The sequence below is a fragment of the Equus asinus genome, chromosome 13 (genome assembly GCF_041296235.1).
Source record: "Equus asinus isolate D_3611 breed Donkey chromosome 13, EquAss-T2T_v2, whole genome shotgun sequence".
Lineage (NCBI taxonomy): Eukaryota > Metazoa > Chordata > Mammalia > Perissodactyla > Equidae > Equus > Equus asinus.
Window position 1 is genome coordinate 43590137 of NC_091802.1, and position 24561 is coordinate 43614697.

Consider the following 24561-nt stretch of genomic DNA (forward strand, 5'->3'; position numbering starts at 1 on the left):
AGAGAGGAGGCGAGAGTCTTTGAGTCTCTAGCCACATCCCACCCCAGGGCCTGAGCAGGGACTTGGGGAGGGGAGTCTGGAGGAGGGGACGCCTAGTGACTTTTGATCCCGCTGTGGGTTGTAGAGCTGCGGGAGGACAGGAGGCACTGAAGGAAGAGCAAGACTGGGGACAAACTCTTGTGCCAACTCCTCTCTGTGGCTGCGAGTGGCTGCCCTTCCAGCTTGCAGGGCAAGTAGGTGTGTGGCCTCCTCTCTTTGTTCAGGTGAAATCTAGTTGAACTGAGTGCAAAGCAATCCTGGAGGAGAAAGACGTACAAGGGCAGGAAGGGCTTGTCAGCCATGCTCAGTGGACAGTACCTGTGTATGCAAGACACCAGGCTTGTGTGGGCAGCAGCAGAGGGAGGCCCCACCCTCCACCTCGTCAGTCACCTCCCTGGGCCCCTGTCACAGGCCGGGCTTTCTCCCTCCACCTTCAACCCCCATCTGACCCTCAGAGCCATCCCCACACTCAGCCTTAACCATCTGAAGATGTCCACACAGAGAAGCAAAGAGGAAGACACGCTTGGTAGTGTTTGTTTGCCAAACTTTCATCATTTTTTATTATACATGCTTTGTAGAAAAATCAGAAAATACAGATAAATGAAACAAAAAAAAATTAATTAGCCATTATTTTGCCACCTGGAGATAAACACTATCAGATTTTTTCCCACACACATAAATTTGTTTTTTCACAAGTGGGCTCATGCTCTACAAATTATTTTGTAATTTGCTTTTTTCGCTCGACAATATGTTGCGAACATCTTTCCATATCAATAAATATTTATCTACATCATCATTTTAACAGCTGCACGGTTTTCCACGGTATGCGTTAATTTAACCCAGCCCTGTTGTTGGACAGTTCCCTTCTCTCTCTCTGCTTCTGATTACACTGTGATGCACATCCGCCCCAGGCAGACCTAGCTCCCGGCCTCCACCACTGCCCCCATCCTCCCAGCCTGGCTCAGGCCCCACCAATACGGCACCTCCTCTCCTGCTTCACCCATTTGGGCCTCAACATTCAAAGTCTCAGGCCAATCTCGGACTGACTTCTGGACTAGATGGCAGAAGATGTGAGCTATGGAGAGAGGACACCTGGATGCCCCTCCATAGGGCCTTCAGCCAAGCTGTTTCCGGCTTGGAGCCGAGGTGGGGACAAGATGACCTCCCACCCCCTGTGCCAGGATGCCCTCCTGCCTGTGGGGCAGAGCCCACATGCTTCCCGGGACAAACACCTGGCCTCAACCCACACACAAGGTGCCCAGTGTTTTCCAAATTTGCCAGCCTTTAATTCAAACGGTTGTTTTGCCCCTGGACTGCCACCCACCAGATCCACTTGAGTCCCTGCCCCTCTCCCAGCGCCTGGCACCACATGGTGGTCAGCAAGCCTGGGTGGGATGAAGAGAATGTGGGTCTCTCTGGCCCACCCCTTGGCTACCGCTGAGTCTATCCATTCTGTAGCCCATCCCGGAGGAAGGGAGCTGGGACCCGGTGGCCACTAGATGGCAGTGCCCGGCTGCCCAGGTCTGAGTGGCTGCAGAGCCACTGACCTCCCTTTAGAGGCAATGAGGAAGCCCGTCTCACAGCTGCAGGAGGGCTTTCTTAAACCTAATTTAGGATCACCCAGCGGGATCACCCCGTTTACTCTCTGGAGTTGTCTCTGGCTGCGATGGCAGTGCCCTCTAGGGGAGAGAGCAAGGCTGCGGCCACTCAATAGCTGTATGATCTTGGATGACTTCAGCAAGCTTTTCTGAGTCCCCATTTCCACATCTGCAAAATGGGGACTTGCCATCCTTACTTCCAAGGTAGTTGTGAGAATAAAATCAGCGAAAGCCGGACACAGCAGGTGCTCAAGAAATCATAGCTTCCATTTAATAACACCGTCCAGATGCTTTACCTATGAACACGGTAGCACATGTGTGATGGGGTGGGCCCCAAAGGGTGGGAGCTGCATCTTCTGGAGGGGCTACCGTGTCCTGTGACTCCACTGGGGGTGGGGCAGTGACAGTGTGTGGGCTGCCTCCCTGTCCCTGGGCAGTTACCTGGCAGTGTGGACAGGACACAGGGGGGCAGCAGCCAGTGGAGAGAGGGTGGGAGTCAGCACCATTTGCCTCCAGGCCACTAGTTGTTTGTGGCTTTGGGTCTCCTAGGGGACAAGTGCAAGTGATCTCCAACTGCCCCGGAGGAGACTCAGAGTAGATGCTCATCCCCAACCTGCTTTATTGCCTGATGGGCTCTGTCCCTCCATCCTTGCCCTTCCCCAACCCTAGACTTGAGGCCACAACTCCATCCGAGAAGCTTTTGGTGTGTCACTGTCTCCCGTGGGTGTGGGTCTCTTCTGTGCCTCAGCCTGAGTCTTCCCAAGGAGAGGGCCCATGGCTCTCCTGGCAGATGGGAGGTCCTGATGCTAGGACCTATGTCTTCCCTTCCGAACGGGATCTCCCTAAGGGTAGGGTCTGTCTCCCCCTTCAGACTAAGGCACCCAGAGGACAGAAGCCGTCCTCTCCCCGGATGGGAGCATCCTGATCCGAGCGCTTACGGTTCACTGTCAGATGGGAGCTCCTTGAGGGCAGGGGTTGTCTCCTGCTGTCAGTTGGAGGGCTGCCTCAGGCCCGGGTCAGTTCCTTCTCCCCTCCTCAGCCTGTGCCCAGCTAGGCTCTGATGGTTAGAAGTGCCCGACTCCTGTGGCTGCAGAAGGGCTCTTGGCTGAGCCTCCAGACTCCTTCCCCTTCGCAGACCGAGGGGTCAGGCTGCTGTGTTGGGGTTAATAAGCTCAGGCCCTTTCTCTCCCTGTTTCTCCCTCAGCCCGGGCCCACTCCAGCCTCTAACCCTGAAAGTGGCTTTGTAATTGCTTTCCCCCGATCTGCTTTTCTCCCCATTCCCCTCTGTCTCCCTGCCTGACTGAATGCATCCCTCTGGGAGGGCGAGAGGCGGGGACCAGATGTGTCCCTGGTGGGAGGAGAGGACTGGCGGGCAGCCTGTTATTTCCAATCCAGTGGGCGTCCAAATAGACAGGATGAGCCAGGGAGTGGGGGTAGGAAGGCTGTGGGTGAGCTGAGGGGAGCCTTTGGGGTGAACTGGAAAGCACAGCCATGGTTTCCAGGCCCCTCAGGTGACTCTGGTCCTGTCTACTCCCGAAACTTCCATCCCAAGCCTCCTGGGCCCCTCTTCATAAAAGAACCATGGAGGAGGGGAAGACAGCCATGAACTAGATTAGGTCTGGGAACCGGGTTTCCGCAAACTTAGCCAAGAGCCAAAGGGACAGTCCTGGAGGAACCTGAGGACAGACAAGCAGGGGTCTTGCAGGCAGGGCACTGAGTTAGCAGCTGCCTGGGAAGCTCCCCGTTGGTGATGGAATCCCCTGTGGGGGCCAAGCCAATGGCTGGGGATCTGGGGGGGACCCAGAGGAGAAAGCCTAGTCCCCTCCCCTTACAGGTCCCAACACTAATGGAGGTTTGGGCTTACACTCAGGTGACAGGGACAGGTGCCATCCTGACTCCTTGCATGAAGGGACTATGTCTTGTTCTCTGTGTCTGCAGCTCCTGGCACTGAGCCTGGTTCTCTGAACTGGGCAGGAATTTGTGCCCAGGGCAGGGTCTAGATATGAACTGAGGGGTCTGAGGTGGGTGAAAAGGGTCTAGGAAGAGAATACTTCTAAACTCCTAAAAGTGGAGTGAGGGTCTCTGCACAGATCCCCAAGGTGGAAGAGGTGGGGTGACGCAGGGAAAGGTGCCTTAGATCAGGCTGGGCCCGCAGTGGACGGGCGAGCCATCGATTGCTGTGTCTCGTGGATGACTCTCTTTACGTAAGAACAATCCAATCTCAGAGCCTCCTCGCTGCCCAGAGGTCAGCTGGGAGCTGGCTGTCAGCTTGCTGCCACCCTCCGCCTCCGCCAGCTCCCTGAGAAGCTCAGACCAGCCAGGCTGCCTCCCGGCAAGTGGGACACCATGCAGCGAGCACTCTCAGCCCGGCCTCCTGTGATTGAGGGCAGGAGCCACATGTGCATAACTCCATCGGCAGAGTCCTTGTACATTTAATGGGTCACCAGAGAGCACATTTTGCACCACAGAGCCACAAATGTTTGCTGAGCGAATGGCCAGCTGCAGAACATCCTTGTCAAGAGTGACCTCTTCCTCTTGCAAGCTGCCCCCAGCCCAAGCGAATTCTGCCTCGTGCAGTGGACTCTGTTGTCTGAAGCTTGCCCTCCTGGCCCTAGTTACCAGCTGCCGTGCCCTGTGCCCGCTGCTTCCTCACTTGCAGGTTGATGGTGACAATCAAATGAGATAATGTATGGGAGGGCCCCAGGAAATGAGGAGGTCATTCAATTTGAATCCAACCAGCACTCAGTGAGGCCTTCTAAGGTCAAGGCACCACGCCAGGCCGCTGGGGGCTACACATGAGAAGCTGTGAGTGCTTCTGTGGGAATCATGGTACACGGGGGAAAAAACTCATTAAGATTAATTGGAGAGGAGGCAACCCCAGGCATGCGGAAAGAAACGATGTCTGTTCACTTCTAAAGGGAAGCAACTCGGTGTCATGCAAAGAAGCAGACCCTGGTCTGAATCCTGGTGCTGCCACTTGCTGTCTGACTCCAGGCACATTTTATTAACCTTTTTGAGTCTATTCCCTCATTATACCTTATAAGATTGTGAAGTTTCGTGAGAAGCCTGCAGCCGGGAGGAACTCAGTGCTCCTCTGTGCTTTCTCCTCTCCATTCCTCCAAAAAGAAGTTGAAGCTGAGCGGTGAGGGGCTCGTCAGGCGGAGGAGGAGACAGCTCCCCCAGAGCAGCGAGGACTCATTTGAAATCAGCAGCATTATTTACAGACTACTCACAATGTACTAAATACCTTTAACATGTTTGTTTTCAGAAGCAAGTTAAACACAGTCTCCTGTAATTTTGTTTGCACTATTCATTCATTCAGCCAGCCATGTCTTCCTGGAGAGACAGAGGTAAACTTGTGTGGAACTGTCACAATCCAGCTCAATGGAGAGGAAGGCCACGAATGCGGTGGGAAGTGGGGCTTTTAGAGCCAGTGGGAGGAAGCTTGCTCTGGGTTCAAGCCAGTTGAGGCCTAGCCTGGAGCCTCACCTAAGACCTGGGGACCACTAAAATGCTCTCCTTGATGGCAGGACTCCTAGAACCCAGCCCAAGCTGTCGGCAGAGGGAACAGGCCTCCAGGCGCAACAGCTTCTTCAATGCTGAGGAGCAGAGGCCCTTAGTGGAGGACGAGGCTGCAGAGTAAGGAGCAGGGTTCACCCAGCCAGACCTAAGGCTGCAGGAGGAGGCGGAGGGAGAGTGTTTTCTATACTTGGAAGTTTCTTGAGGTCTGGAAGAGTGGGAAGATGAGAAAGGGGAGGTGATGCTAGCCCACCCAAGTGTACAGAGAGAAACATACACCCAGGATGGAGATGGTTTATTCATCATTATAATAAAAATATATAGCTATATCTACATGTACATATATATGTAAATATGCAGAAATAAAGGATCAGAGGATATAAACCCAAGTATTAACAGCTCTTGTATCCAGGCTAGCATTAAGACTGAACTTCCCTTTCTTCTTTACACTTCTTTTTACACTGAATGTGTCCTGTTTACAACAGGGTAAAAACAACAAAGCTGTCTTCACTTGGAAATCGAGGCACCGCTACTGATTGTCTGCACCATTGCCAGGACTGTGGCCTGGTGCTGGGGCTCTTTCCTACCCTGCGCAGTGGCTGTCATTGCACTGAGCCTTGTGTGAGACTAGGGGCAGGGACAAAACCCCCAAAAGCCACCTGCCTGCACAGAGGGCATTATAATCTGGGGGGAAAGATGGCAGCATCCTTTAAAATGGCAACACGTTAACACCCACAAATGAATATATACACGCTGAGAAGCTGAGTGTAACAAGAGTTTAAGGACGAGGGTGAGTAGCAGAATGAATGGCTCGGGGAGGAGTGTTAATGAAGGAAGAGGGTGTTGGCACAAATTGCTCCAAGCTGAGGGGGGCCAGTCAGGGTGCAGGCCACTCCAGAGTCCGAGAGGGGCCAGTGATCAGGACACCTTGGCAACGCAGCTCCCAGCTGACAGTGCTCCCCCAACCCCCATCAGTTCCTTCTGGTTCCTCCGGTTGCCAGGGCAGCGGGGGCTGGAGGGGGGCTCTGCAGCCAGATGGGGGAGGCAGGGAGGAAGGAGAAAAGTGAGGCTCTGTCCCACCATTCCCCTCCCCCACCTCTCTCATCAGGATCCCAGAGATGCTCAGAAGTACCCCAGGCACTCCTCTCACCTGGGTCTTGGCCCACCCTGTCCCCACCTACTTCTTGTCTTCATCTGCCACCATGGCCCAGACCATCCCTGTCCCCACTGCCAGTCACCTGGGATTGCCAGGGGCCCAGCTGGCCGCAAGGTGCTGCCGGGCAGACGGGCGATGCGGCTGCGGCGCCGGGCAACTCCTAGTGAGCAGGAGACTGAGGAACTGAGGGATGGAAGGAAGGAAGGAAGGTGGGAAGGTCACAGCCATGCCTCTGGACCACAGTGCCGGGTGCGGGGGACAGAGCTAGACGCCACGCCTTGAGAGCAGGGGGTGGCTGAGCACCAAGAGCTTCCAAGGTCAGATATGAGGGCAGGAGGAGGAGTAGGGGGAAGGGGAGCTTAGTGGGGTGTGGGAGGGAAGTAGCGTGGGGGGATGGGTAGTCCATTCCCCAGATTAACCAGTGGACACTGAATGCCTCCCTCGCGGAGAGGGGGCCTGCGGCCTTTAGCTAAAGGAGGGAGATCCCTGTCACCTCTAGTGTAATCCTGCAATAGCAAGGGCTAAGAGGACCTCAGTCAGAGAACCACACGTGGGCCCTGCTCACAAGACCCCCGGCACCTGGCTGCAAGGGGTCCAGAGACACAGCCGGGGCCTATAGTTGGCCTGGGTGTGCACTGCCCTGGCGAAAGCTCTCCCCCCGATACCACTCCCATCTCACCTCACAATGCGCCTCTTCTTGTGGGCTGAGGTTCCAGGGAAGGAAGATGTTGGCTTGGGGCCTTTCATGGTGAACAGAGGCATGCGTCCACTGCGGGAGGGAGGAAGGAAGGCAAAGGGAGGCAGATCAGCAGGAAACCAGAAAAGGGAGTCAGCGTCTCCTCCCTCCAGCCTCCAGCTTGCAGGGCGGGGAGGTTGGACAAGATGACCTCTGAGGTTTCCTCCTCCTAAGAGGTGGATTCCTCTCCTGCCTCACTCAGCCTGGGCTGACAGCTGAGTGACAGGCCTGTTCTGGGAGAACATCCAGATGTCAGTTTCTGGCGCATCCAGGGAACTAGAGTTCAAACAATTTCACCCTTCCACCTGCCCAGCTCTGAGCTTGTTACTGAGAGGTGGTTCAGGCTGTAGGAGGGGCAGGGGGTAGGGTGGGCAGCCTGCCACCCTTGGCCTCACAAGTACAGGTCAGTCTGGCACTTGTTCTTGGCCTTGGACTGTCCTGGGCCGGTTGCTGTTCCCCTACCCTGCCCCATGGGTGGAAGGCGAGGGTGAGATCTTCATCTTCTCATTGAAAAATGCTGAATAAAATTTTCTGAGGACCACCCCCCCTCCCAGTTCCAGATGCTGGGCTGGAGGGTAAAATCTGGAGGTGGAAGGGGCAGAAACAGGTATTTCCCAGTGCAACACAGAACTGGACCGGGCCAAAGGCCCAAGCAATGCAGAGGAATAGAGGACTGGCTCACTTCGTTACTCCTGCTCCCTGCCAACCCTCCTCAAGAGGGGTCCCATCAGCTACTCGTGGGCGTGCCACAAAGCAGCACGAAGCTGGTGCCCTTGAAGTTTGGACAGACAAGGCAGGGCCGCTGAGAGGAGCACCGCCTCCATGGGAACTGTATATTCTGCCCTCTGGGGCCTGGGGAGCACCACCGATGAGACCAAAGGTAAAGAGACAGCAAGTGCTGGCCAGCACCTCTGTCTCGCTGACTCCTGACCCCTTGCTGGGAGGGAGGCAGGAAGGGAGACCCACCTGGGGATGAAGGGCTGATCCAGCCTGTTCAGCTCCTGGGGGACATTCTCCCAGCCGACGCATTCGTGGAAACCAAGCTTTGAAGGGGGCTCCTCAGAGAGATCAAAGGTGGCATTGAGGTCCCGAGTGGGCAGGGCCAGAGGGGTGGAGCAGTTCTGCATGGCAGAAGGGCCCAGGGGCACCCGGCTTTTGATGACCGTGGCTGGGCAGAAGCGAGGGGAGTGGCAGGGGGAGGAGGCCCTTTCGCCTTTGGGGGTGGTGGTCCCGAATGAAGGCTGAGCCTCAGGCAAGGACCCCCTCCTCAGGCAGGGCAGGAAGGACTGGCGCTGGTGCTTGCTCCCTGGCTTTGGGGCCGGGGGGCTGTCTGGCTCCAAGGGGCTTGGTCTCTTCCTCTTCTTCTCCCTGGGCCACTGAGATGCCTGGGCTGGGGTACGGTGAGGCCCAGGTGGGACCCCCAGAGTGTGCATGAGGCCACTCAGTTGCCTTGCCATGGTCCGGGTCACGGGGCCAGAGTATCCGGGAGACTCTGGGCACAGAGAAGCAGGGTGTTAAGGGGAGATCAGGGACTGGCCAGAAGGAAGGAGAATTTCTAGTTTGGGGAGAGAGACACTGGAGACGTGCAGGAGCCCTAACTCCTCAGGTCTGCTGGGACTCCTGGGGCTTCTCTGTGTGCACAAGTCCATGATCCCAGGGCCCAGCCTCCAACCATGGCATAACCCAGCATCCGAGGACCCGGCCATCCCTCAGCACCAGCTGGGCCTTGGAGACGGCACTGATGGGCACAGGCAGAGCAGGGGTGAGACTCACTTGACTCTGAACACAGCTCCTGAGCGGGAGGTGGCCCCCTGGCTGGGCCAGGAGTCTCCGAGGCCTCTGGTCCAGGCTCAGCTTTCTCCTCTTGCACCAGCTGCTGCAGAGCCTCAAACTCTGCAATCACGTCAGGGGTCAGGAGGTTGGCCGCTTGGAGCAGGGAGTACTGCCGCTGGGCCAGGCACAGCACCTTCAGGGCCAACCTGGAACAGGGAAGGGGATCCCCACCCTACTCAGACAGGGTGGGCCAGGCCCCTCTGCCTTGCACATGGCCCCACTGCTCCAGGTGTGGTGAGGAGCACACGTGGGCTGGCCCCCGGCTCCCTCCTGCCTTGCCCCAGCCTGGCTGGCTGGCCTCACCACCGTCTCAGCTGTGGCTCCTACTCTGCCACAACCTTGCTCAAGACCAAGGCAGGTGGAGATAGTCACAGGTAATGGTAGGAGGCTTCACCACTAAACATGCCCCCTGAGGGAGACAGTGACCTGGGAAATAGGGAAATGGGGCTAAGTAGCCTTGGACTCAGAAGGTCTGAGTTTCCTCTCAGCTCTGCCACCTACCTACTAGGGCTGTGATCCTGAGAAAGTCCATTTACCCGAGGGGCAATGTAAGGTAGCAGGAAAGAGCCAGGCTCAAGTCAGACTGCCTGCTCAAACCCCAGCTCCCACTTCCCAGCTGTGTGATCTCAGATCATTGCTGACCCTCAGTCTCCACATCCTTAAAATGGGGAGGACAAATGCGCCCACCTCATAGGGTTGTTGGCAAGATGAGATGAGTTATTTTATGTATAAAGTGTTTGAAGAGTACCTGGCATATGCTAAGCACTATGAGGTTGGCTAACTATGGTTTCCCGTAAAATGGAAATAATACCATCTACCTTGTTAGGAAAAGAGGAGAATAAATAAGACAGGCCGTGCTGATCTTGGTTCTGAGGGGACCTCAAAAATGCATTCAGTCTGCGCTTTCTATTTAATGGTTGGGATCCTGAAAGAGTATGTACGAATCAACGTGTACTTCATATACACTGAGGGCTATTTAAAGGAAATTATGAGAGTAATGAGATTCCTGATGTTGTAAATTCAGATTCTAATAAAGCAAATTTACCTTCTGTAAGGCACACCTATGATAAAAGAATAAACACAATTATCTCGGTGGGAATTGTTCATAGCCAATAATTTATCCTCAAGTAGCGCTACCTGCCCGGACATCTCTCAACCCCTCCTCCGGCCTCAGGGAACCCCAACTCATTTTATAAAGCAGCCTCCAGGCCTTCTTCAAAGAAGGCAGGATATAATTTAAAAAGGACACAGCAGAAACTCATTCTATATCCGCCTGAACCACACGTTATAAGATTAGACTACTGAGAGGAGTGGGTGTTTGGGGAGAAATGCATTGGCCTGGATGTCAGATGACCCAGGTCTGGTCCCATCCCTCTCACTGTGTGGCCCTGGGCAAATGCCTCAGTACCCCATCTAACAAATGAGGAGTTGGTCTATATCAGGGGTTTTCAAATTAGATTTCAAGAAATCCATCAGAGGACATTATAAATGAAGCAGCTCTGCTGTGTCTGTTCTACAAATTAGACTCCAGCATGAGATTTCATTTGAAGAAAGGACTTTGCAGCTAAAAAAATTCTGAAAAACCACTGAACCGGAAAATCTAAGATCTACTCAGTGCCCTGGTGGTCTAAGATTCTAAAGTCTAAAGCCAAAGAGAAATTATATTCGATTATCTGGTTGTTAGGGTGTTTCCAAGTATGGAGATGATCTAGAATGTTCTGCAGCCCCTGTTACATGGGGTCTTCTGTCACATTTTCATTAGTATCTATTATTAGCTCTAAGAAGTAGGAAGAATAAGGACTATGATTCCCCAAATCATAGCCAAGGTTGAAGCAACTTGTCAGAGACCACAAAACCAGAGGCAAAGCAGAAATGAGAACCCTGGTGTCCTCTCTGCTCACAATGGGGGACACCAGGCAGAGACCCTGAGTCATCGGTGGGAGCCCTGGAGGCCAAGGGGACATCCTGCCAGTGCATCCTTGCCACTCCAGGGCCCCCGGGAGTCGGCAGCAGGAAACAGATAATGAGCCACTGATTATTCAGGCTGCAGCATTTTTGCTGACTCGGGAACAGACACTCCCCAACAAGAAATAAAATTAAACAGGCCCTTCTGTCTGGAAGCTTTAAATACATTGCCTAGTGTGAAGCGTGCTGCGGAGGGTGGACAGGGGCTGGCAGGAGCAAAGCTAAGTGGCAGGGGATTTATGTTCTGGAGGCCGAGGGAAAAAAATACTAGCAGCACCTCTCTATTAAGCACAGAAAGAATGGTCCAAAACCCATCTCTCTTTGGCTTTGGGTGGTGTTTTGTATTTCCTTCTGAGAAGAATAGCCACAGTCAGTCTGTGGACGAGGAGACACACTAAACACCTGACTCAGGAAGGCTGTCCCTTCCTCAGCCTGCAAAGCAGAGCGAGAGCTCAGGCGGCCCTACCCTAACTCGGTGCGTGCCAGCTGTCTGGATGGAATGTGGTGCCTGGCTTCCCTCCTGTTGGGCTGCCAGCTACATGGAAGAATAAATAGAGATGATGATAAGTAAACAGAGTAGCTGATAACATCAAGTTGTTGAAAGCAGATAAGGGACATTGATGAAAAAAGACGACTCAGCTAGGGCAGAAGCAGAGCTTTTGTGGCGTAATTAACACCAACTCCCACCCCAGGGGGCTGGCACCCATCACCTCCCTTCTTGGCTCCAGAGAAGAGCAAGAAGACACCTACTGCTTAGAATGGTCCCTGCTTGGGTTCTGTGGTGAGAGGCGTCCCGCATCTGGCTTAGGCTGCAGGGTCAGGCCAGGGGACCCTGGTGGTGGGTGTCTAAGGTTCTGCTCTGGCACCTGGATTGGGACCTAAGAGAAAGAGAGTCACAGAGAGATGGAGGGTCTAGTGTGGCCTGCCTCCCTCCGTAAGCAGCTCTTAAAATCTTCCTCTCCTCCAAGAGTAGGAATGATGGCTCCTGGGTCGACCAGGTCCTCTAAGAGACTTTCTCTCCCAGTCTCCTCCTCCCTCCCTGCTCCTCTTCTGGTAACACACATGCTCCTCACTTCCAGACACACAGGACCTGAGTTTTCCTTCCTGCACAGGATCTGAGAGCCTCCTAATGACATCCAGCTAGAGAACCCGGGACTGAAGGGACTCTATCAGCTGGGGAGAGGCATTTCCTCCAATATTCTATCAGCTCCAAGTCCTACCTCCTGGGCTGAGCCTTCGTCCTTGTCCTCCAGGGGCTGCTCCTGGTCTGAAGAGTTCTCTTCCATGACCCTCTCCAGCTGGGGCTCTTTCCCCAGGCTCTCCTCCTGAAGGACTGCAGACCCTGGGTGGAGCTCTGGGGTGCAGGGCTGGCTGGGAAGGTGGGATGGTGGGGGAGCACTGGGAACGCCAAGGGGAAAATGAGGGTTTGAGAGGTGGGAACAGGGGCACGTAGGGAGAGCAGGGAGGGGGCAGGATCTCTGTGGCACCAAGTGGCATAGAGCCCGTAAGGGATGGAGGCTTGGGTAACTAGTGGGCAGTAGCTGAGGGTGGGAGGAGTCAGGGATTTCCTGGTTTAGGAAACAATGACACCCTCCCCTTAACAGCACCTTCTTTTGAATAGTAGATGCTGCTTCTATGGTCTGGGTGTCATTTACTCATTTGACACAGAGCAATCAGTGTTCTGGACACCAGGTGGGGACCTCTAGCCCTAGGTGTCAGAAGAGAAGCAAGGAGGCCTAGCCCTGCAGGAGCTGGAGAAGGGGGGGCTTTCTCTGCCGAGCTGAAGGAGGGGGCAGGTATGTACAGCAGAACTCACAGTGGTTGTGGAGGGCCCGCCGTGGGGGACTGTGGGAGGTCCTGCTGTGGAGCCTGGGCTCCTGCCTCATACACTCGGAGCTTCTCCCTCAGGGCGGCCACCTGGAACCGAAGCAGCCCAGGTGAGCGTAGGAGGCGAGGGGTGGGCACAGGGCCCCGGCCACACCCCAGCGCTCTTGTCTCCTGCTCTCCTGCCCCCGAGCCTGGGTGCCCTCCAGGCCTCCTGGTCAAGCTCCTCAGGCAAGTTCCTCACCTCAGCCTGGAGCTGCTGGCAGATGGTGGCGTACTGGCTGATGTGACAGTCCAGGCTGATCACGTTGCTCTTCAGCTGAGGTGGGGGCACAGGGGAGGGATTGGTTTGTTCGTTACAGCAGCTTTTGGCAGCCACTTCTAACGGCCAGGCCCCACGCTAGACGCCTCACTCACGTTCCCGAGACTCCCCTCCCCACTGGGGAAACAGACCCGGGAAGGTCAGCGGCTTGCCTGAGGCCACAGCAAGAGGCAGGAGGACACTTTTGAGCCCAAGACCACTGACTGCCTGACCAATACACTCTCGCCAGGCCAGGGCTTCTCAGCAGCAGCTCCAGGAGCGCCAGGGCTGCCTGGAGGCGGCAGGAGAAACCACAGCAACTCCACTTTTATCTGTGTTATATGTTGACGTTTGTGTTGTTTGGTTGAAAACAGGGTCCTGCCGCTAAAAACAAGTCTGAAGAAGATCACTGGCTGACACTTGGCCACCTGCTCCCCTTGCCTCCCTCTTGAGATGATTCTGCCTTGGTCATCCCAGTGCTGTGACATTTTACTCTTTTTTCAAGTCTTGGAGAGAGACTGTCCTGCCTCTCTCCCAACTGGGGTCTTCCCAAGGATGGGGACTGTGTCACTTCTACCACAAAGAATTTCCCTGAAGACAGAGGCTAGGGAACTTCTTCCCTCCACTTTGGGGGAATACTTTCTCCAGGTACCATAGGAAGCTGTGTGGGTCTTGTCCGCCTCACCCCCAGCCTGGGGGCTCCCCAACACCAGGCTGGCCATTCCTGGCTGGCACGCACCGAGAGTTTGATCTCCTTGGCCCGGTCGGCATACTTGAGGGTGTTGTAAGTGTCCTCGTAGGCCAGGCTGGAGGGGCTGATGGCGGCAATCATCACTGTGCGGCAGTTGCCTCCGATGGAGTCCTTGAGCAGGCGGGTCAGTTTGCTGTCCCGGTAGGGCACATGGGACTTGCGGCCCTGGGGGACAGCAAGAGGGTGTGGGCTGAGGTGGCTGGGCCCCGGCAGCCTTTGGCCCAGGGCTGGAGGAAGGGACCCTTGGCTTTAGGCCCTCAGGCGCTGTCCTGGGGAGGACCCTAGGTCTGTGCAGCTCTACCTTTGCGTCAGCCAGGGCGTTGAGGACATTGATGAGGGCCAGCAGAGAGCGGTTGATGTTGGCACCCTCCCGTAGCCGCTCCCCCTTCGCCTGGGTGCTGGATGCCCGCTCTGAACCAGCCAGGTCAATCAGGCTCATCTTGGCCACCTGAAGGGCCTGGGTCAGACCTGGAACCCGGTCCTGCTGCTTCACAAAGACCTGGGGGCAGACGGCAGGGGTGAGGGGGCACCAGGCATCAGGAGGCCAGGCTGCAGGCTCTGACCTGTGACCCCTCTCACCTGGAAGATGGCATGGGAACGGGAGGAAGTAGCGTTGGCATCAGTGGGGTGCTGCTTGCGGTTACGGTTCCCCCTTGTCAGCATCTCCAGCAGCTGCTCAGCTGAGGCTGGCTATAGAAGAGATGCCCAGGAAAGGGACTGTGGTCTCCCCAACCAGGACTTTTCCCATAACAGGAGGGCTGCTCGCCAGAACCCATGTCACCCTCTTGCTACCGCCACCACCATGGGATCCAGGGCATCCTCAACCTGCCTGGTGAAGGAACCCCAGAGGACCAATGGGGCTGCTTGTGCCACCCGAGCCCAATCCCACACCTGGTGGAAGGAAAGTCCTTGCACCACCACCCCCTTGTCGGGGTCCTCACGGATGGCAAGGGGCCCCTTGGGCTCCAAGAGGTCGTGGATCTGCTCATTGTACACCTGAGGAAAAAGGAAGAAGGGAGAGACCTGAGGGAGGGGACCCGTCAGGAAAGCTCCCCTGGAGGCTGGAGGAGGGCTGAGTGGCTGGGCAGGGGAAGCATGACAAGATGCCACGCCATGAGCAGCACTTTGCCGGATGACATGAAAGGACAGGAGCAGGACGGGCCGGCTTAGTTCGCAGGCAGTCTCTCCCCGAGCTGTAACTGCCCTCTGAGCTCTCACCAAGCCCCCATCGCCCGCTTCCTACCACCCTCTCCCCGACCTGCTCACTCCACTCCACTCCACTCCCCCTTCAGGTGAGAGGGATGAACGAGGGATGGAACCGCCAGTCCTGAGGGGGGAACGCCATACCTCCTGGTAGCTGATGAGCACCTCGAATTGCTTCTCCTCCTGGCGGGCCTCCAGTCGCCTGTACAGCTCCATGGTGGTCAGGTACATGATGCCAGGGTCTCCCTCTCTTCCCAGCATGGTGTGTGTCTTCCCAGCCCCGGTGGCCCCATAGGCAAACACTACAGAGGACAGAGTAGGGAGTAGGGTGGTGGCAGGGCCAGATCTGCCTTCTCTAGGGGCTCCCCCAGTTCATGTCCACCGGCTTGGCCCTGCCCTCCTCCCCCAGCTCCTTTGTTTTGCCTTGATGTGCACAGTTCCCCTGCTCCTACCCACTCGCAGCCCCCATGTTCTCTGTGTGTATGTCCTGGCTCTCCTATAGGCCTGTGGATTCAAGGGTAAAGGGGTCTCCACTGCAGTGGGGACTGATCCCCTCCTCAGGGAAGCCTTCTCCAGTCTAGGTGGCTTCTTCTGTTGAAGGCCCTCTTCCCCTTATGTCACCTACCTTAGTTCACAGCCACACACTTGCGGGTGTGACTTCGTGATTAGTGACTTCTCCCCTCTCTAGAATGTAAGCATCAAAAGGATAGGAACCATGTCTGGCTGGTCTGCTACTATATCCCAGGGCCCAGTAGAGTGCCTTACACACAGGAGAAGAACGAATGGGGGACCCACAGAGAACGCAAGGGCCAGAGTCCTCCTCAGCAAGTGCCTGCCCAGCTGAGGGGGAGGGAGGTGGGCATCCATCATATGACACATGAAGCGCTTAGGAGGCAGGGAGGAAAGGCCGCTGCCAATCAGGGCCCGTCCTCCTCACCGGGGGTTCTCACCTGAGCAGTTGTAGCCTTGGAGAAAGCTGTCCAGGATGCTGTGGGTGGTGTGCTGGAACACGTCCTGTTGGGTGGCCGCCTCACCGAAGACCCGGTCAAAGACAAACGTCAGGTCTTTGCCTTTCTTCTTGGGGCCGTCATGGGTGCTGCCCCACTTCAGGCCAGGGAAGCCCCCATCGGGCTCCTCAGGGTCGAACACCAGGACCCGTTCGTCTACCACCTGAACCACAGGCTGCCGCTGACTCTCCAGCTCCCGCAACGTCGGGGGCCGCACTCGCACCACCACCCGCACCACACTGTCCTCCACCGCCATCACCATGGCAACACCTAGGCAGAGACATGATGGAGATAGGACCAGTTGGACCCCAGGTATGACCAGGTGCCCCCTCAGCCTAGTATTCAAGGTATCCTCTCACCCTCCAACAGCTGATCTTCATTTTATACCTCAAGAGAATAAGAATATTGGCGTTAGTACCAATTATTAATAAATATCTCTTTCTTACTTGAAATACCACTTTGTCATATGCAAATGACTATATTTTTTCAGAGGCCTATTACTGGGTTCTCTATCATGTTCCACTAATCTGTTTACCCTTGTGCCGACACTACACTGACACTTTTTCCATTCCTTCCTTTTACAATATGCTTTTTATTCAGTAAAGCAAGAACCACCCCCCACATTAGCCTTTTTCATGATTTTCTTGGCTATTTTCAGGCATTTATTGTTCTATTTGACTTTAAGAAAATTTTATCAATTCCATTCCCAACCCAGAACAGCCTCCAACACACACACACACACACACACACACACCTTATTGGTATTACAATTGGAATTGTATTAAATTTACATATTTATTTTATAGTAAACCTTTTCATGCAAGAATATGGCTATTGCCTTTCTATTTGTTCAGATATTTTTATACCCCTCAATAAGATTTTGTAGTTTTCTATCTCTTCAGATGGGTTCTGTAATTGTCCTTTTGATGTAATTCCCAAGTACTTTATGGACTTAATTGCTTTTATGAATGGAACACCCTTCCCCATCTCTATTTCCAGGTGGTAATTGCTGGTATGGAGAAACATGATTGATTTTTATATTTGCCTTGTAATCACCACCCTCAAACTCTCTTATTAATTCCAATCATTTTTTATTAGGGCTTATTGGGTTTTCTGACTATACAATTATATATCAGAAAAGAACTTTTTTACCCTTTTTCTCTGTATTTATACTAAATATTTTATTTCTCGTCTATTGCAATCCCTAGAACTTCCAAAACAAAGTTGGATAATCATGATGATAATGGGCATCCCTGTCTTGATTTTAAAGGAAACGGGTTTAGTGCATCACGATTTAGAAATTCGTTTTGGACAAATATTCATTATCATATTAGTAGTTTCTTCTATTTTTATTTTACTTAGAGTTGTTATTAGGAACGTCTAGAATTTTATCTAATGCTCTTTCAGCATCTCTTGATATGCTTATATGTTTTTTACTCCTTTATTTCGTTGATGTGGTAAATCATTTGATATTATTCTTGGGTATCAAACCAACCATGCATTCTTGGAAAAAAATCCCACCCTGGCCATAGTGAAGTTTTCAATTTTTAAAAGGTCAAATGTGTCAACTTTTATGGTTTTTATGTCATATTTAAGAAGACATTCCTTCCCCAAGGTAATAAACACTTTTCTTACATTTCTGTGTAATACTTTTTCTTATATTTAGGTCTTTGTCCAGAGGAAATTTATTTCTGTGTGTGAATGGTGTGAGGAGATTTCTAAATAACTTTTCTTTCCAAATGGTAAACAATTATCTTAAGATCATTTATTAAATTGTGCATTCTTTCTCCACCAATTTGAAATGCCACATTTAACATAACTCAGTTCTCATAGAAAGATGAATTTGTTCCTGGACTCTCCGTTCTGTTCTACTGATAGTCTGTTCCTTTTCCAGTAACTCACTGTTGTAATTACTGTGGTTCTATAATATATAACCTCATTGTTCTTTTTCTTGGCTATTCTTGGGCATCCTGTCTTGCGTATGGCTTTAGAATCAGCTTATGGAGTTCTATGAAAAATCCTGCTAAGATTTTAATTGGGATTATTTTGAATTTATAGATTAATATGAGGAGAATTGGCATCTTTACAGTATCAAGTCTCCCCCTCTAGGAATATAGCATCTCTTTTCATTACTCACAACTTTATAATCTTCAGTAAAATTTTATAGTTTTTCTCACATGGGTTTTGTAGATTTCTTGATAGGTTTATTACTAATTGTATAGCCTCTGTTATATTGTGAATAGGCTCTTTTTAAAATTACATTTTCTAATTCATTTTTGCCAGAACATGGGAAAGCTACTGATTTCTGTATGCAGATCTTGTATCTGGCCACACTGCTAAGCTTCCTTATTAGTTCTAATAGATTGTCATTGATTCTCTTAGGTTTTTCAATTAAATGATGATATAGTTTGCAAATAATGACAGTTACTTTCTATTTTTAGCTCTTCTATATTTAATTCCCCACCCTTCACTGCCCATTAGGAATGGGTGTTAAGTTTTATCACATGCTTTTTTTGGCACTGGCTGAGATGATCACAATGTTTCTCCTTTAATCTGTTAATGTAGAGGGTGACATAGACACATTTCCTAATGTTGACCTGGTCACAGTTCCAAACATTTATTTGCCTGTTCCCTCTTATGTTACCCTCAGGCCTCTCTCCCTGGTTTTTCATTTCTCCTTCAAGCCAGCCTACCAAGGGTAAAGATGGAATTTTTGGAAGGCAGGAGTCATAGATGTCCTGGAAAAGTTCAACTCTGGGGATATATTAACAGAGGTAAGGAAGAGGGGGTGTTCCTGGGGGGGGGGGGGGTGGTGGTGAATAGGCGATCGCTTCCCCAGGAAAGATAAGGTCCTGCTGACCAGTCAAATTACCAAGGTCGTTCAGCAAAGAAAAGTGGGATTTCTACATAATGCTCCAGCAAACAACTCATGTTTTCCTTTGGGAATGTGGCAGAATCGAGCTGATTTGAAACTCCTGCCCCCTCACTCCCAAAGTTCTTCATTACTTCTGCACACAAAACAAAAGAAAGATATCAACCAATAATAATCCTTTCAGCTGTGTATAATTCCGTTCCTGTCCAGCAATCAGACTGCCATAAGAATAAACATAACAGCTAAGTGCTCACTATGTCAGCGACTGTTTTAAGCACCTTACATGTATCATCTCTTTTCATCTCCATTGCAATCCCGCAAGACAGATACTATTATTATACTCATTTTCAATGAGAAAACTGAGACAGAGAGGGTTAAGCAATTTGCCCAAGATTCCAATGCTCGTAAATGACAGAGCCTGGTTCCAACCCAGGATGTCTGACTGCAGAGCCTGTATACTGCCTTATAATGAGATTATAGATTATGCTCTCATGATCGCATTGTTGTAACGGTCCCTTATGTTTGTATAATAATCATAATCCCTTTTATGTAACCAGCATTATGTACACTGCAAACACTTTCAGATTTATGGACTGTACCTAATTTTCAACACTCACAGAGAGTTAGAGTTCCTCTCATCCTCGCATTCCCACCCCAGGGAACCCCACTCCTGTACCCAGGGAAGTGAAGGCAGAGGGTGCCTGGCCCCACAGTCTGGGTCTACATCGGCTGCCTTAACAGCAGTGCCAGCTCCCCACAGGGAGGCTTGTAGCTGAGGAGGAGCCACGGAGCAGCCTAACATTCTAAGCAGGAAATTAAAAAGGGCACTGGCAGCGGAGTGCGCATAACCTTTACAGTTCTCTCCTCTCCGCCTCCTGAGGGCCAGCGAGGCAGACTGTTTGCCTAATGAGATGTTTTCCTTCTTCCTGAGACAGTGCTGGGGGCTCGGGGTGGGGGGCGGGTGACACTTGGCATAGGGGCAGCTAGGATGCCAGGGTCCTGGTCCCTGCTCTGCATCTGACTGGTGGAGAGGTCTTTCCACCAGCCACACCATGTCGATGTCGCATCAGCTTCCCCCTCTGAGAGCCAGAGAGAACAGCTACCGATCTGCTCCCGCCCCAGGGGGATAGGGAGATTAATGAGAGAACGTTTGTCAAGTTTGCTTTGATCCTCGGTTGGAAAGAGCATTTCAGCCCAAAGTACAAGGGAGATGATTCTTTAATAAGATCTTCAGGGTTCTGAGCCAGCTACAGTCACGTCCTGTTTCTAACCCAGGGCAGCTCATTAAATCCCAAAGGCTAGTTCGCTGCGGAGCTGGGGCTGGGAAGCCAAGATTCAGTTGTTTTAAGGATGGCCTCCTCTGCCTACCCTCACAGGGACAGGTCAAACAAGCCCAAGCTTAGAAGCCCCTGGAGAAGAATTTCTGAGGACGTGAGGGGGTCTGCCTGCAGACATTAGGAGCCAGGAAGGCAGGGAAGGGGCCTAGCCCTTGGATGTTGTATTTGTACAGGAGTTGCTATCGTCCCCTTGATTGCTCCTTCATAACTCTCACATACTCGAGTTTCTCGTCCTTAAGCTGCAAGAGAGCAGGACCCTCTTCTGATATAGTCTGTGCACTCCACATGCCTGGGCACCACACCCAGCATGCAGCAGATGCTGAATAATATTTGTCCATGAATGAATAAAGGCCAGACAAGAGCAGAGTCTGAATCCAAAAGTCTAAAAATGATTACTGTTACAGCTGCCATTTATTGAGGGCTTCCTATGTATCAGGTACTATGCTGCGTGCTTTACAAACGGTGTCAGTTTAACCTTCACAGTCTCATTATGTGGTTATTGATACGATTGTTCCATCCCTACTCTACAAAGGAAACTGAGGCTCAGGAACTTGTCACATGGATGGTAAGTAGCAAGCCCAAACTGCACCTCACTCTGATCGTCAAAGAGGCACAGCACTTCACCCCAGGCTCTTCCGGCCTGCAGCTGGGTTTGCAGCTCCCGCCTCCCTAACCTTAGCACCCAGCGAACAACAGCCAGGGACCACTGGTTCTTTCTACAGGTCATGTGCGGAGGAAGGAGCTGCGTTTTTTTTTTTTTTTTAAATAGACAATCATAAGGCTATAACTCATGATAGTTTTGTTTATTCTTTTCTAACCTTACCATTTTTATTTTTCTTGTCTTACAGTTTAGGCTAGGACCTCCAATACAATATTGAAGAGAAGCAGCAATAGTGAGCAATCTTGTCTCTTTCCCGATTTTATAGGGGATGCTCCTTTTATTTCGCTCTTTGTTGGTTTAAGGAAATTTACCTCTATTTCTAGTTTACCAAATTTTTAAAAAATCATGAATGGTATTGAATTTTATTGAATTCTATTTCTGTGCCTAATAGGATACATTTTCTCCTTTAATCTATAAATATGTAGATTGTATTAATAGATTTTATAATGTTAAACTATTCTCATATTCCTGGGATAAAACCAAGTTCATCATAATGTATTTTTTTTATACATTGCTGGCTTCTGATTGTTAATATTTTATCCAAGATTTTTATAACTACATTTATAAAAGAGATTGGATTGTAATATTCTTTGTCTCATTTTTGGTGTCACAAAACAGACTGGAAATGTTTTCTCTTTTTTAGGGAGAGTTTGTATAAGATTAGAATAATTTCTTCCAATTGCCTGTAAATTTCTGGTGGAGTTTGGTGACTTTTTGTTTGTTTGTTTTTGGTGAGGAAGATTGGCCCTGAGCTAATATTTCTGCCAGTCTTCCTCAATTTTTTGTATGTGGGACTCCGCCACAGCATGGCTTAATGAGCAGTGTGCAAGACCGTGCCCGGATCCAAACCTGTGAACCCTGGGTGGAAGCGGGGAGCATGTGAATTTAACCGCTATGCCACCGACAGCAAGGTGGGTTTTTTTGGATGTGTGTGAAGATACATTGTAAATGAATTCAATTTCCTCAATGGTCCTAGGTCTGTTCAAAATTTCCATAACTTCTTGAGTCAATTTTGGTAAGTTGTTTTTTCCTAGAAAATTGTCCAAAAGCATTGTCAAAAAGGGTGTTCCATTGAAGTCTCTGCCTTCTAATCTCTCAGTAACTGAAGTTATGTCCCTATTTTCATTCCTAAGATCATTTTTTCTATGTTTCTTTTCTTTATTTCTTAATCAATATTGCCAGAGGTTTGGCTTTTTTATTAGTCTTTTCAAAGGTCAGCTTTTGGCTAAGTTAATCCTCTCTCTTATATAATAAAATCTATTTCATTAATTTCTGCTTTTAACGCCTTCTTTTATTATCTACACATTGATTCTGCTGTTCTGTTCTGTCTTACTAAAGTTGGAAGTTTGCCCCACTAACTTTCAGCTGAAAAAAAAAGCTCAAATGTAAGTATTTAAGACTAAAAATTACCCTCCAAGTGTTGCTTTAAATGCATCCTACAAATTTTATTAGTAGTATTATCACTGTCCCATGCTAATTATCTTTTAATTACAATTATGATATCCTGTTTGACTAAGTGGCTTTTTTTTTTTAATATCCAAATGTTGATTTAATTTCTTTTTCTTCTGCATTTTTAACCTAATTGCTTATGGAAAGAGAATATGGTTTGCACTCTTTAGATTTGTTTTGTGGTCAGATAGAGACAATTTTTATGCCTCTAAAAATATGGTATTTGTATACTTTTTTAAAAAAGGTATAAATGGAGCTGGATTGGATGATACAAAGACCATCAAATTGAGACACATTAAAATATCTCTCTGAGGGTGGGGGAATTCAATCATGAAATAAGCAGAGAAGGATTGGATAGTTGGCATTGTTGAAGCATGGGAAGCGGTGATGGGAGAGGAAACAGAACAGAGATTGGAGAAAGCAGTACAACACTGAGAAGCGCATTCAGAAAAATTTTGTAGATGTTTTCCTCTGAGTTAGGCTTAACTTCTCTGTTTCCCAAACTATGAAATGTAAACAATATTAGTATCTACTTCATAGGGTTGTTATGAGAATAAATGAGTTAATTCAAATCTGGTAAGTGCTCAATAAATGTTTACCATTATTATTTGAATTGATAGGACATGCAGCATTTCTCCGTGATGCCAGAAAAACCAATGTCTGCAGTAAAATCCCGTTTTTCATGGCACAGTACCTTAAAGGGTCAAAACTAAGAGGAGAGGCATCCTAGGAGCAGAAGGCCTGGTTTTCTGTCATACAGATGTTCTTTCATTCCTTCCTTTATTCAATCAAGTACTTACTAAGTGCCCTAGTAACTAAGTTAGGGCCGCTGGCACAGCTGGGCAATCAGTTCTTTATAGATGTGCGGAGAGGGTCTTAGCTACTCCACACAGATGTGCAAGAGGTCCCAGTGTCCAGTTCTACTGTACAGGAGGACCCAATTGTTCCTTACACACGAGCGAGAGGACCTTTCACAGAGCCGATGTACAGAGGGCCGGGCCCCGGTGCAGAAGCGCGGACCCAGTCTAGGTGCAGTACAAATGAGCAGAGCGGGTCCCGATCTCCCGCGCAGATGTGGAAGGAAGCACCCTGCCCCCTGCCCCGGCCCTCATCCTGTTCAGAGGGGACCACACAGAACCTGCTGGGTCTCCACGCTGCCCCTACGTGTCCGGCATGAAAGAGGCCAGGCTCGGGCTTCCGCCCTGAGCTGCCGAGTCCGCGCGTCAGGGATCTGCGCGCAGGAGCCCCCGGGGCCGGCTCCGCCGTGGGTCAGCGCTTACCCTTCGTCGGTTCCCCGCCGCTGGTGTCGCCGGCTCGCTGCCGGGTCCCTGCGCCGCAGACTGGAGCCCCCCCAGCACGCGAGAGCACGCCCCACACCCTCCCCCACCCGCGCCAACCTCCCCCCTGCGTCGCGCGTTCAAATTAGCCGGGTCGGCTCCTCCGCGCTTCCCATTGGTCACCGTCCGGATCTCTGATTGGCTGTTTCCTAAGTAACAAAGTACAGCTCGCTGGTGGCGGGAGCTGCAGACAGTGCGCTTGCGCACTTCCCCTTCCTGCTGGCTCGAGCTTTTGAGGTAATGTCTCCGCAATATCCTGCCCTTCCTACTCACCTAGGAGAGCATGGATGTGAAAACCTTCCAAACCCCAGCATATGGGAGGGGATAGCCTTCTATGGATCTGATTAGGATGAAACAGGTGACGGCTGCCAGAAGCCAGTTGCTCACAACTTTCATTAACTTGATCTGTCCCCACACTGGGACTGTGAATAGATCTGAGACGTGTAAGAAAGCAGGAGGCAAAATTCCCTCGGTGGACCTGCCATCAAGATAGTAGATAGTAATTAGCATTAAATAGTATGGTCAGTATTTAATTAATACCTGGGTATTTAATATACTGTTTTAACACCAAATCATGGCCCAAACTCTTCATTCACCTACCTGGACCTCAAGTGCCCTTCATACGATGGGACAGCACTGCTGGTTTGGTGAGAATAAAATGAGAAAACTATGCAAAGGTGCTGTCATTGTAAAGGTAGAATAAAACCAGGTGTTCTTGCCATCTGCACTACCCAAGAGGAATAAAACTGTTGAAGAAGGCTTCCAGTTTGGGGTCCCCTCCCCTCTCACAGGGGTGTGCATTTTTACAGAGGTTTAGGGTACGACTGAGGGCTTAGGGTCCCCAGGAGCTACCAGGGGAACATGTTCTTCTTGTGTCCTGTAAGCCAGGTCTTTCCCCGGTCTTATTCTGGCTCAGAGAATTAGCTGGAGAAGGTGAGGGGAGCCAGGGTGAGCCAAGGGGCAGAGGCCGGCC

The 24561-nt window shown here is 51.0% G+C and overlaps 1 protein-coding gene across 2 annotated transcripts; it reads right to left on the minus strand.

Moving 5' to 3' along the window:
• Nucleotides 1-5432: 5432 nt before the first annotated feature.
• On the minus strand, nt 5433-23651 carry KIF18B (kinesin family member 18B). 2 transcript variants are annotated; one of them, XM_014849395.3, is made up of 16 exons: nt 23532-23651; nt 15876-16202; nt 15070-15227; nt 14614-14718; nt 14302-14412; nt 14024-14221; nt 13711-13887; nt 12915-12989; nt 12663-12763; nt 12067-12244; nt 11597-11724; nt 8822-9027; nt 8015-8540; nt 6992-7081; nt 6395-6495; nt 5433-6181 (listed from the first exon to the last, which is right to left on the minus strand). In XM_014849395.3, exons 2-16 carry the CDS (start codon nt 16192-16194, stop codon nt 6075-6077), a joined length of 2580 nt encoding a protein of 859 aa, XP_014704881.3. In that variant the 5' UTR covers nt 16195-16202; nt 23532-23651; the 3' UTR covers nt 5433-6074. The 2 variants fall into 2 exon arrangements, with proteins under 2 accessions (XP_014704881.3, XP_070339481.1); XM_070483380.1 differs by lacking the exon at nt 6395-6495 and having other exon boundaries at nt 5439-6181; nt 23532-23650.
• Between the last annotated feature and the right edge of the window lie 910 nt (nt 23652-24561).

What these genes read in the sequence shown, in the direction of transcription:
- KIF18B (XM_014849395.3), bottom strand. Translation starts at nt 16,194, where the DNA reads ATGGTGATGGCGGTGGAGGACAGTGTGGTGCGGGTGGTGGTGCGAGTG. An exon ending in GTTCCCATGCCATCTTCCAG is followed by an intron (nt 14,222 to 14,301) that starts GTGAGAGGGGTC and finishes GTCTGCCCCCAG; the next exon opens with GTCTTTGTGAAGCAGCAGGA. An exon ending in GCCAGCAGCTCCAGGCTGAG is followed by an intron (nt 12,764 to 12,914) that starts GTGAGGAACTTG and finishes CTTCGGTTCCAG; the next exon opens with GTGGCCGCCCTGAGGGAGAA.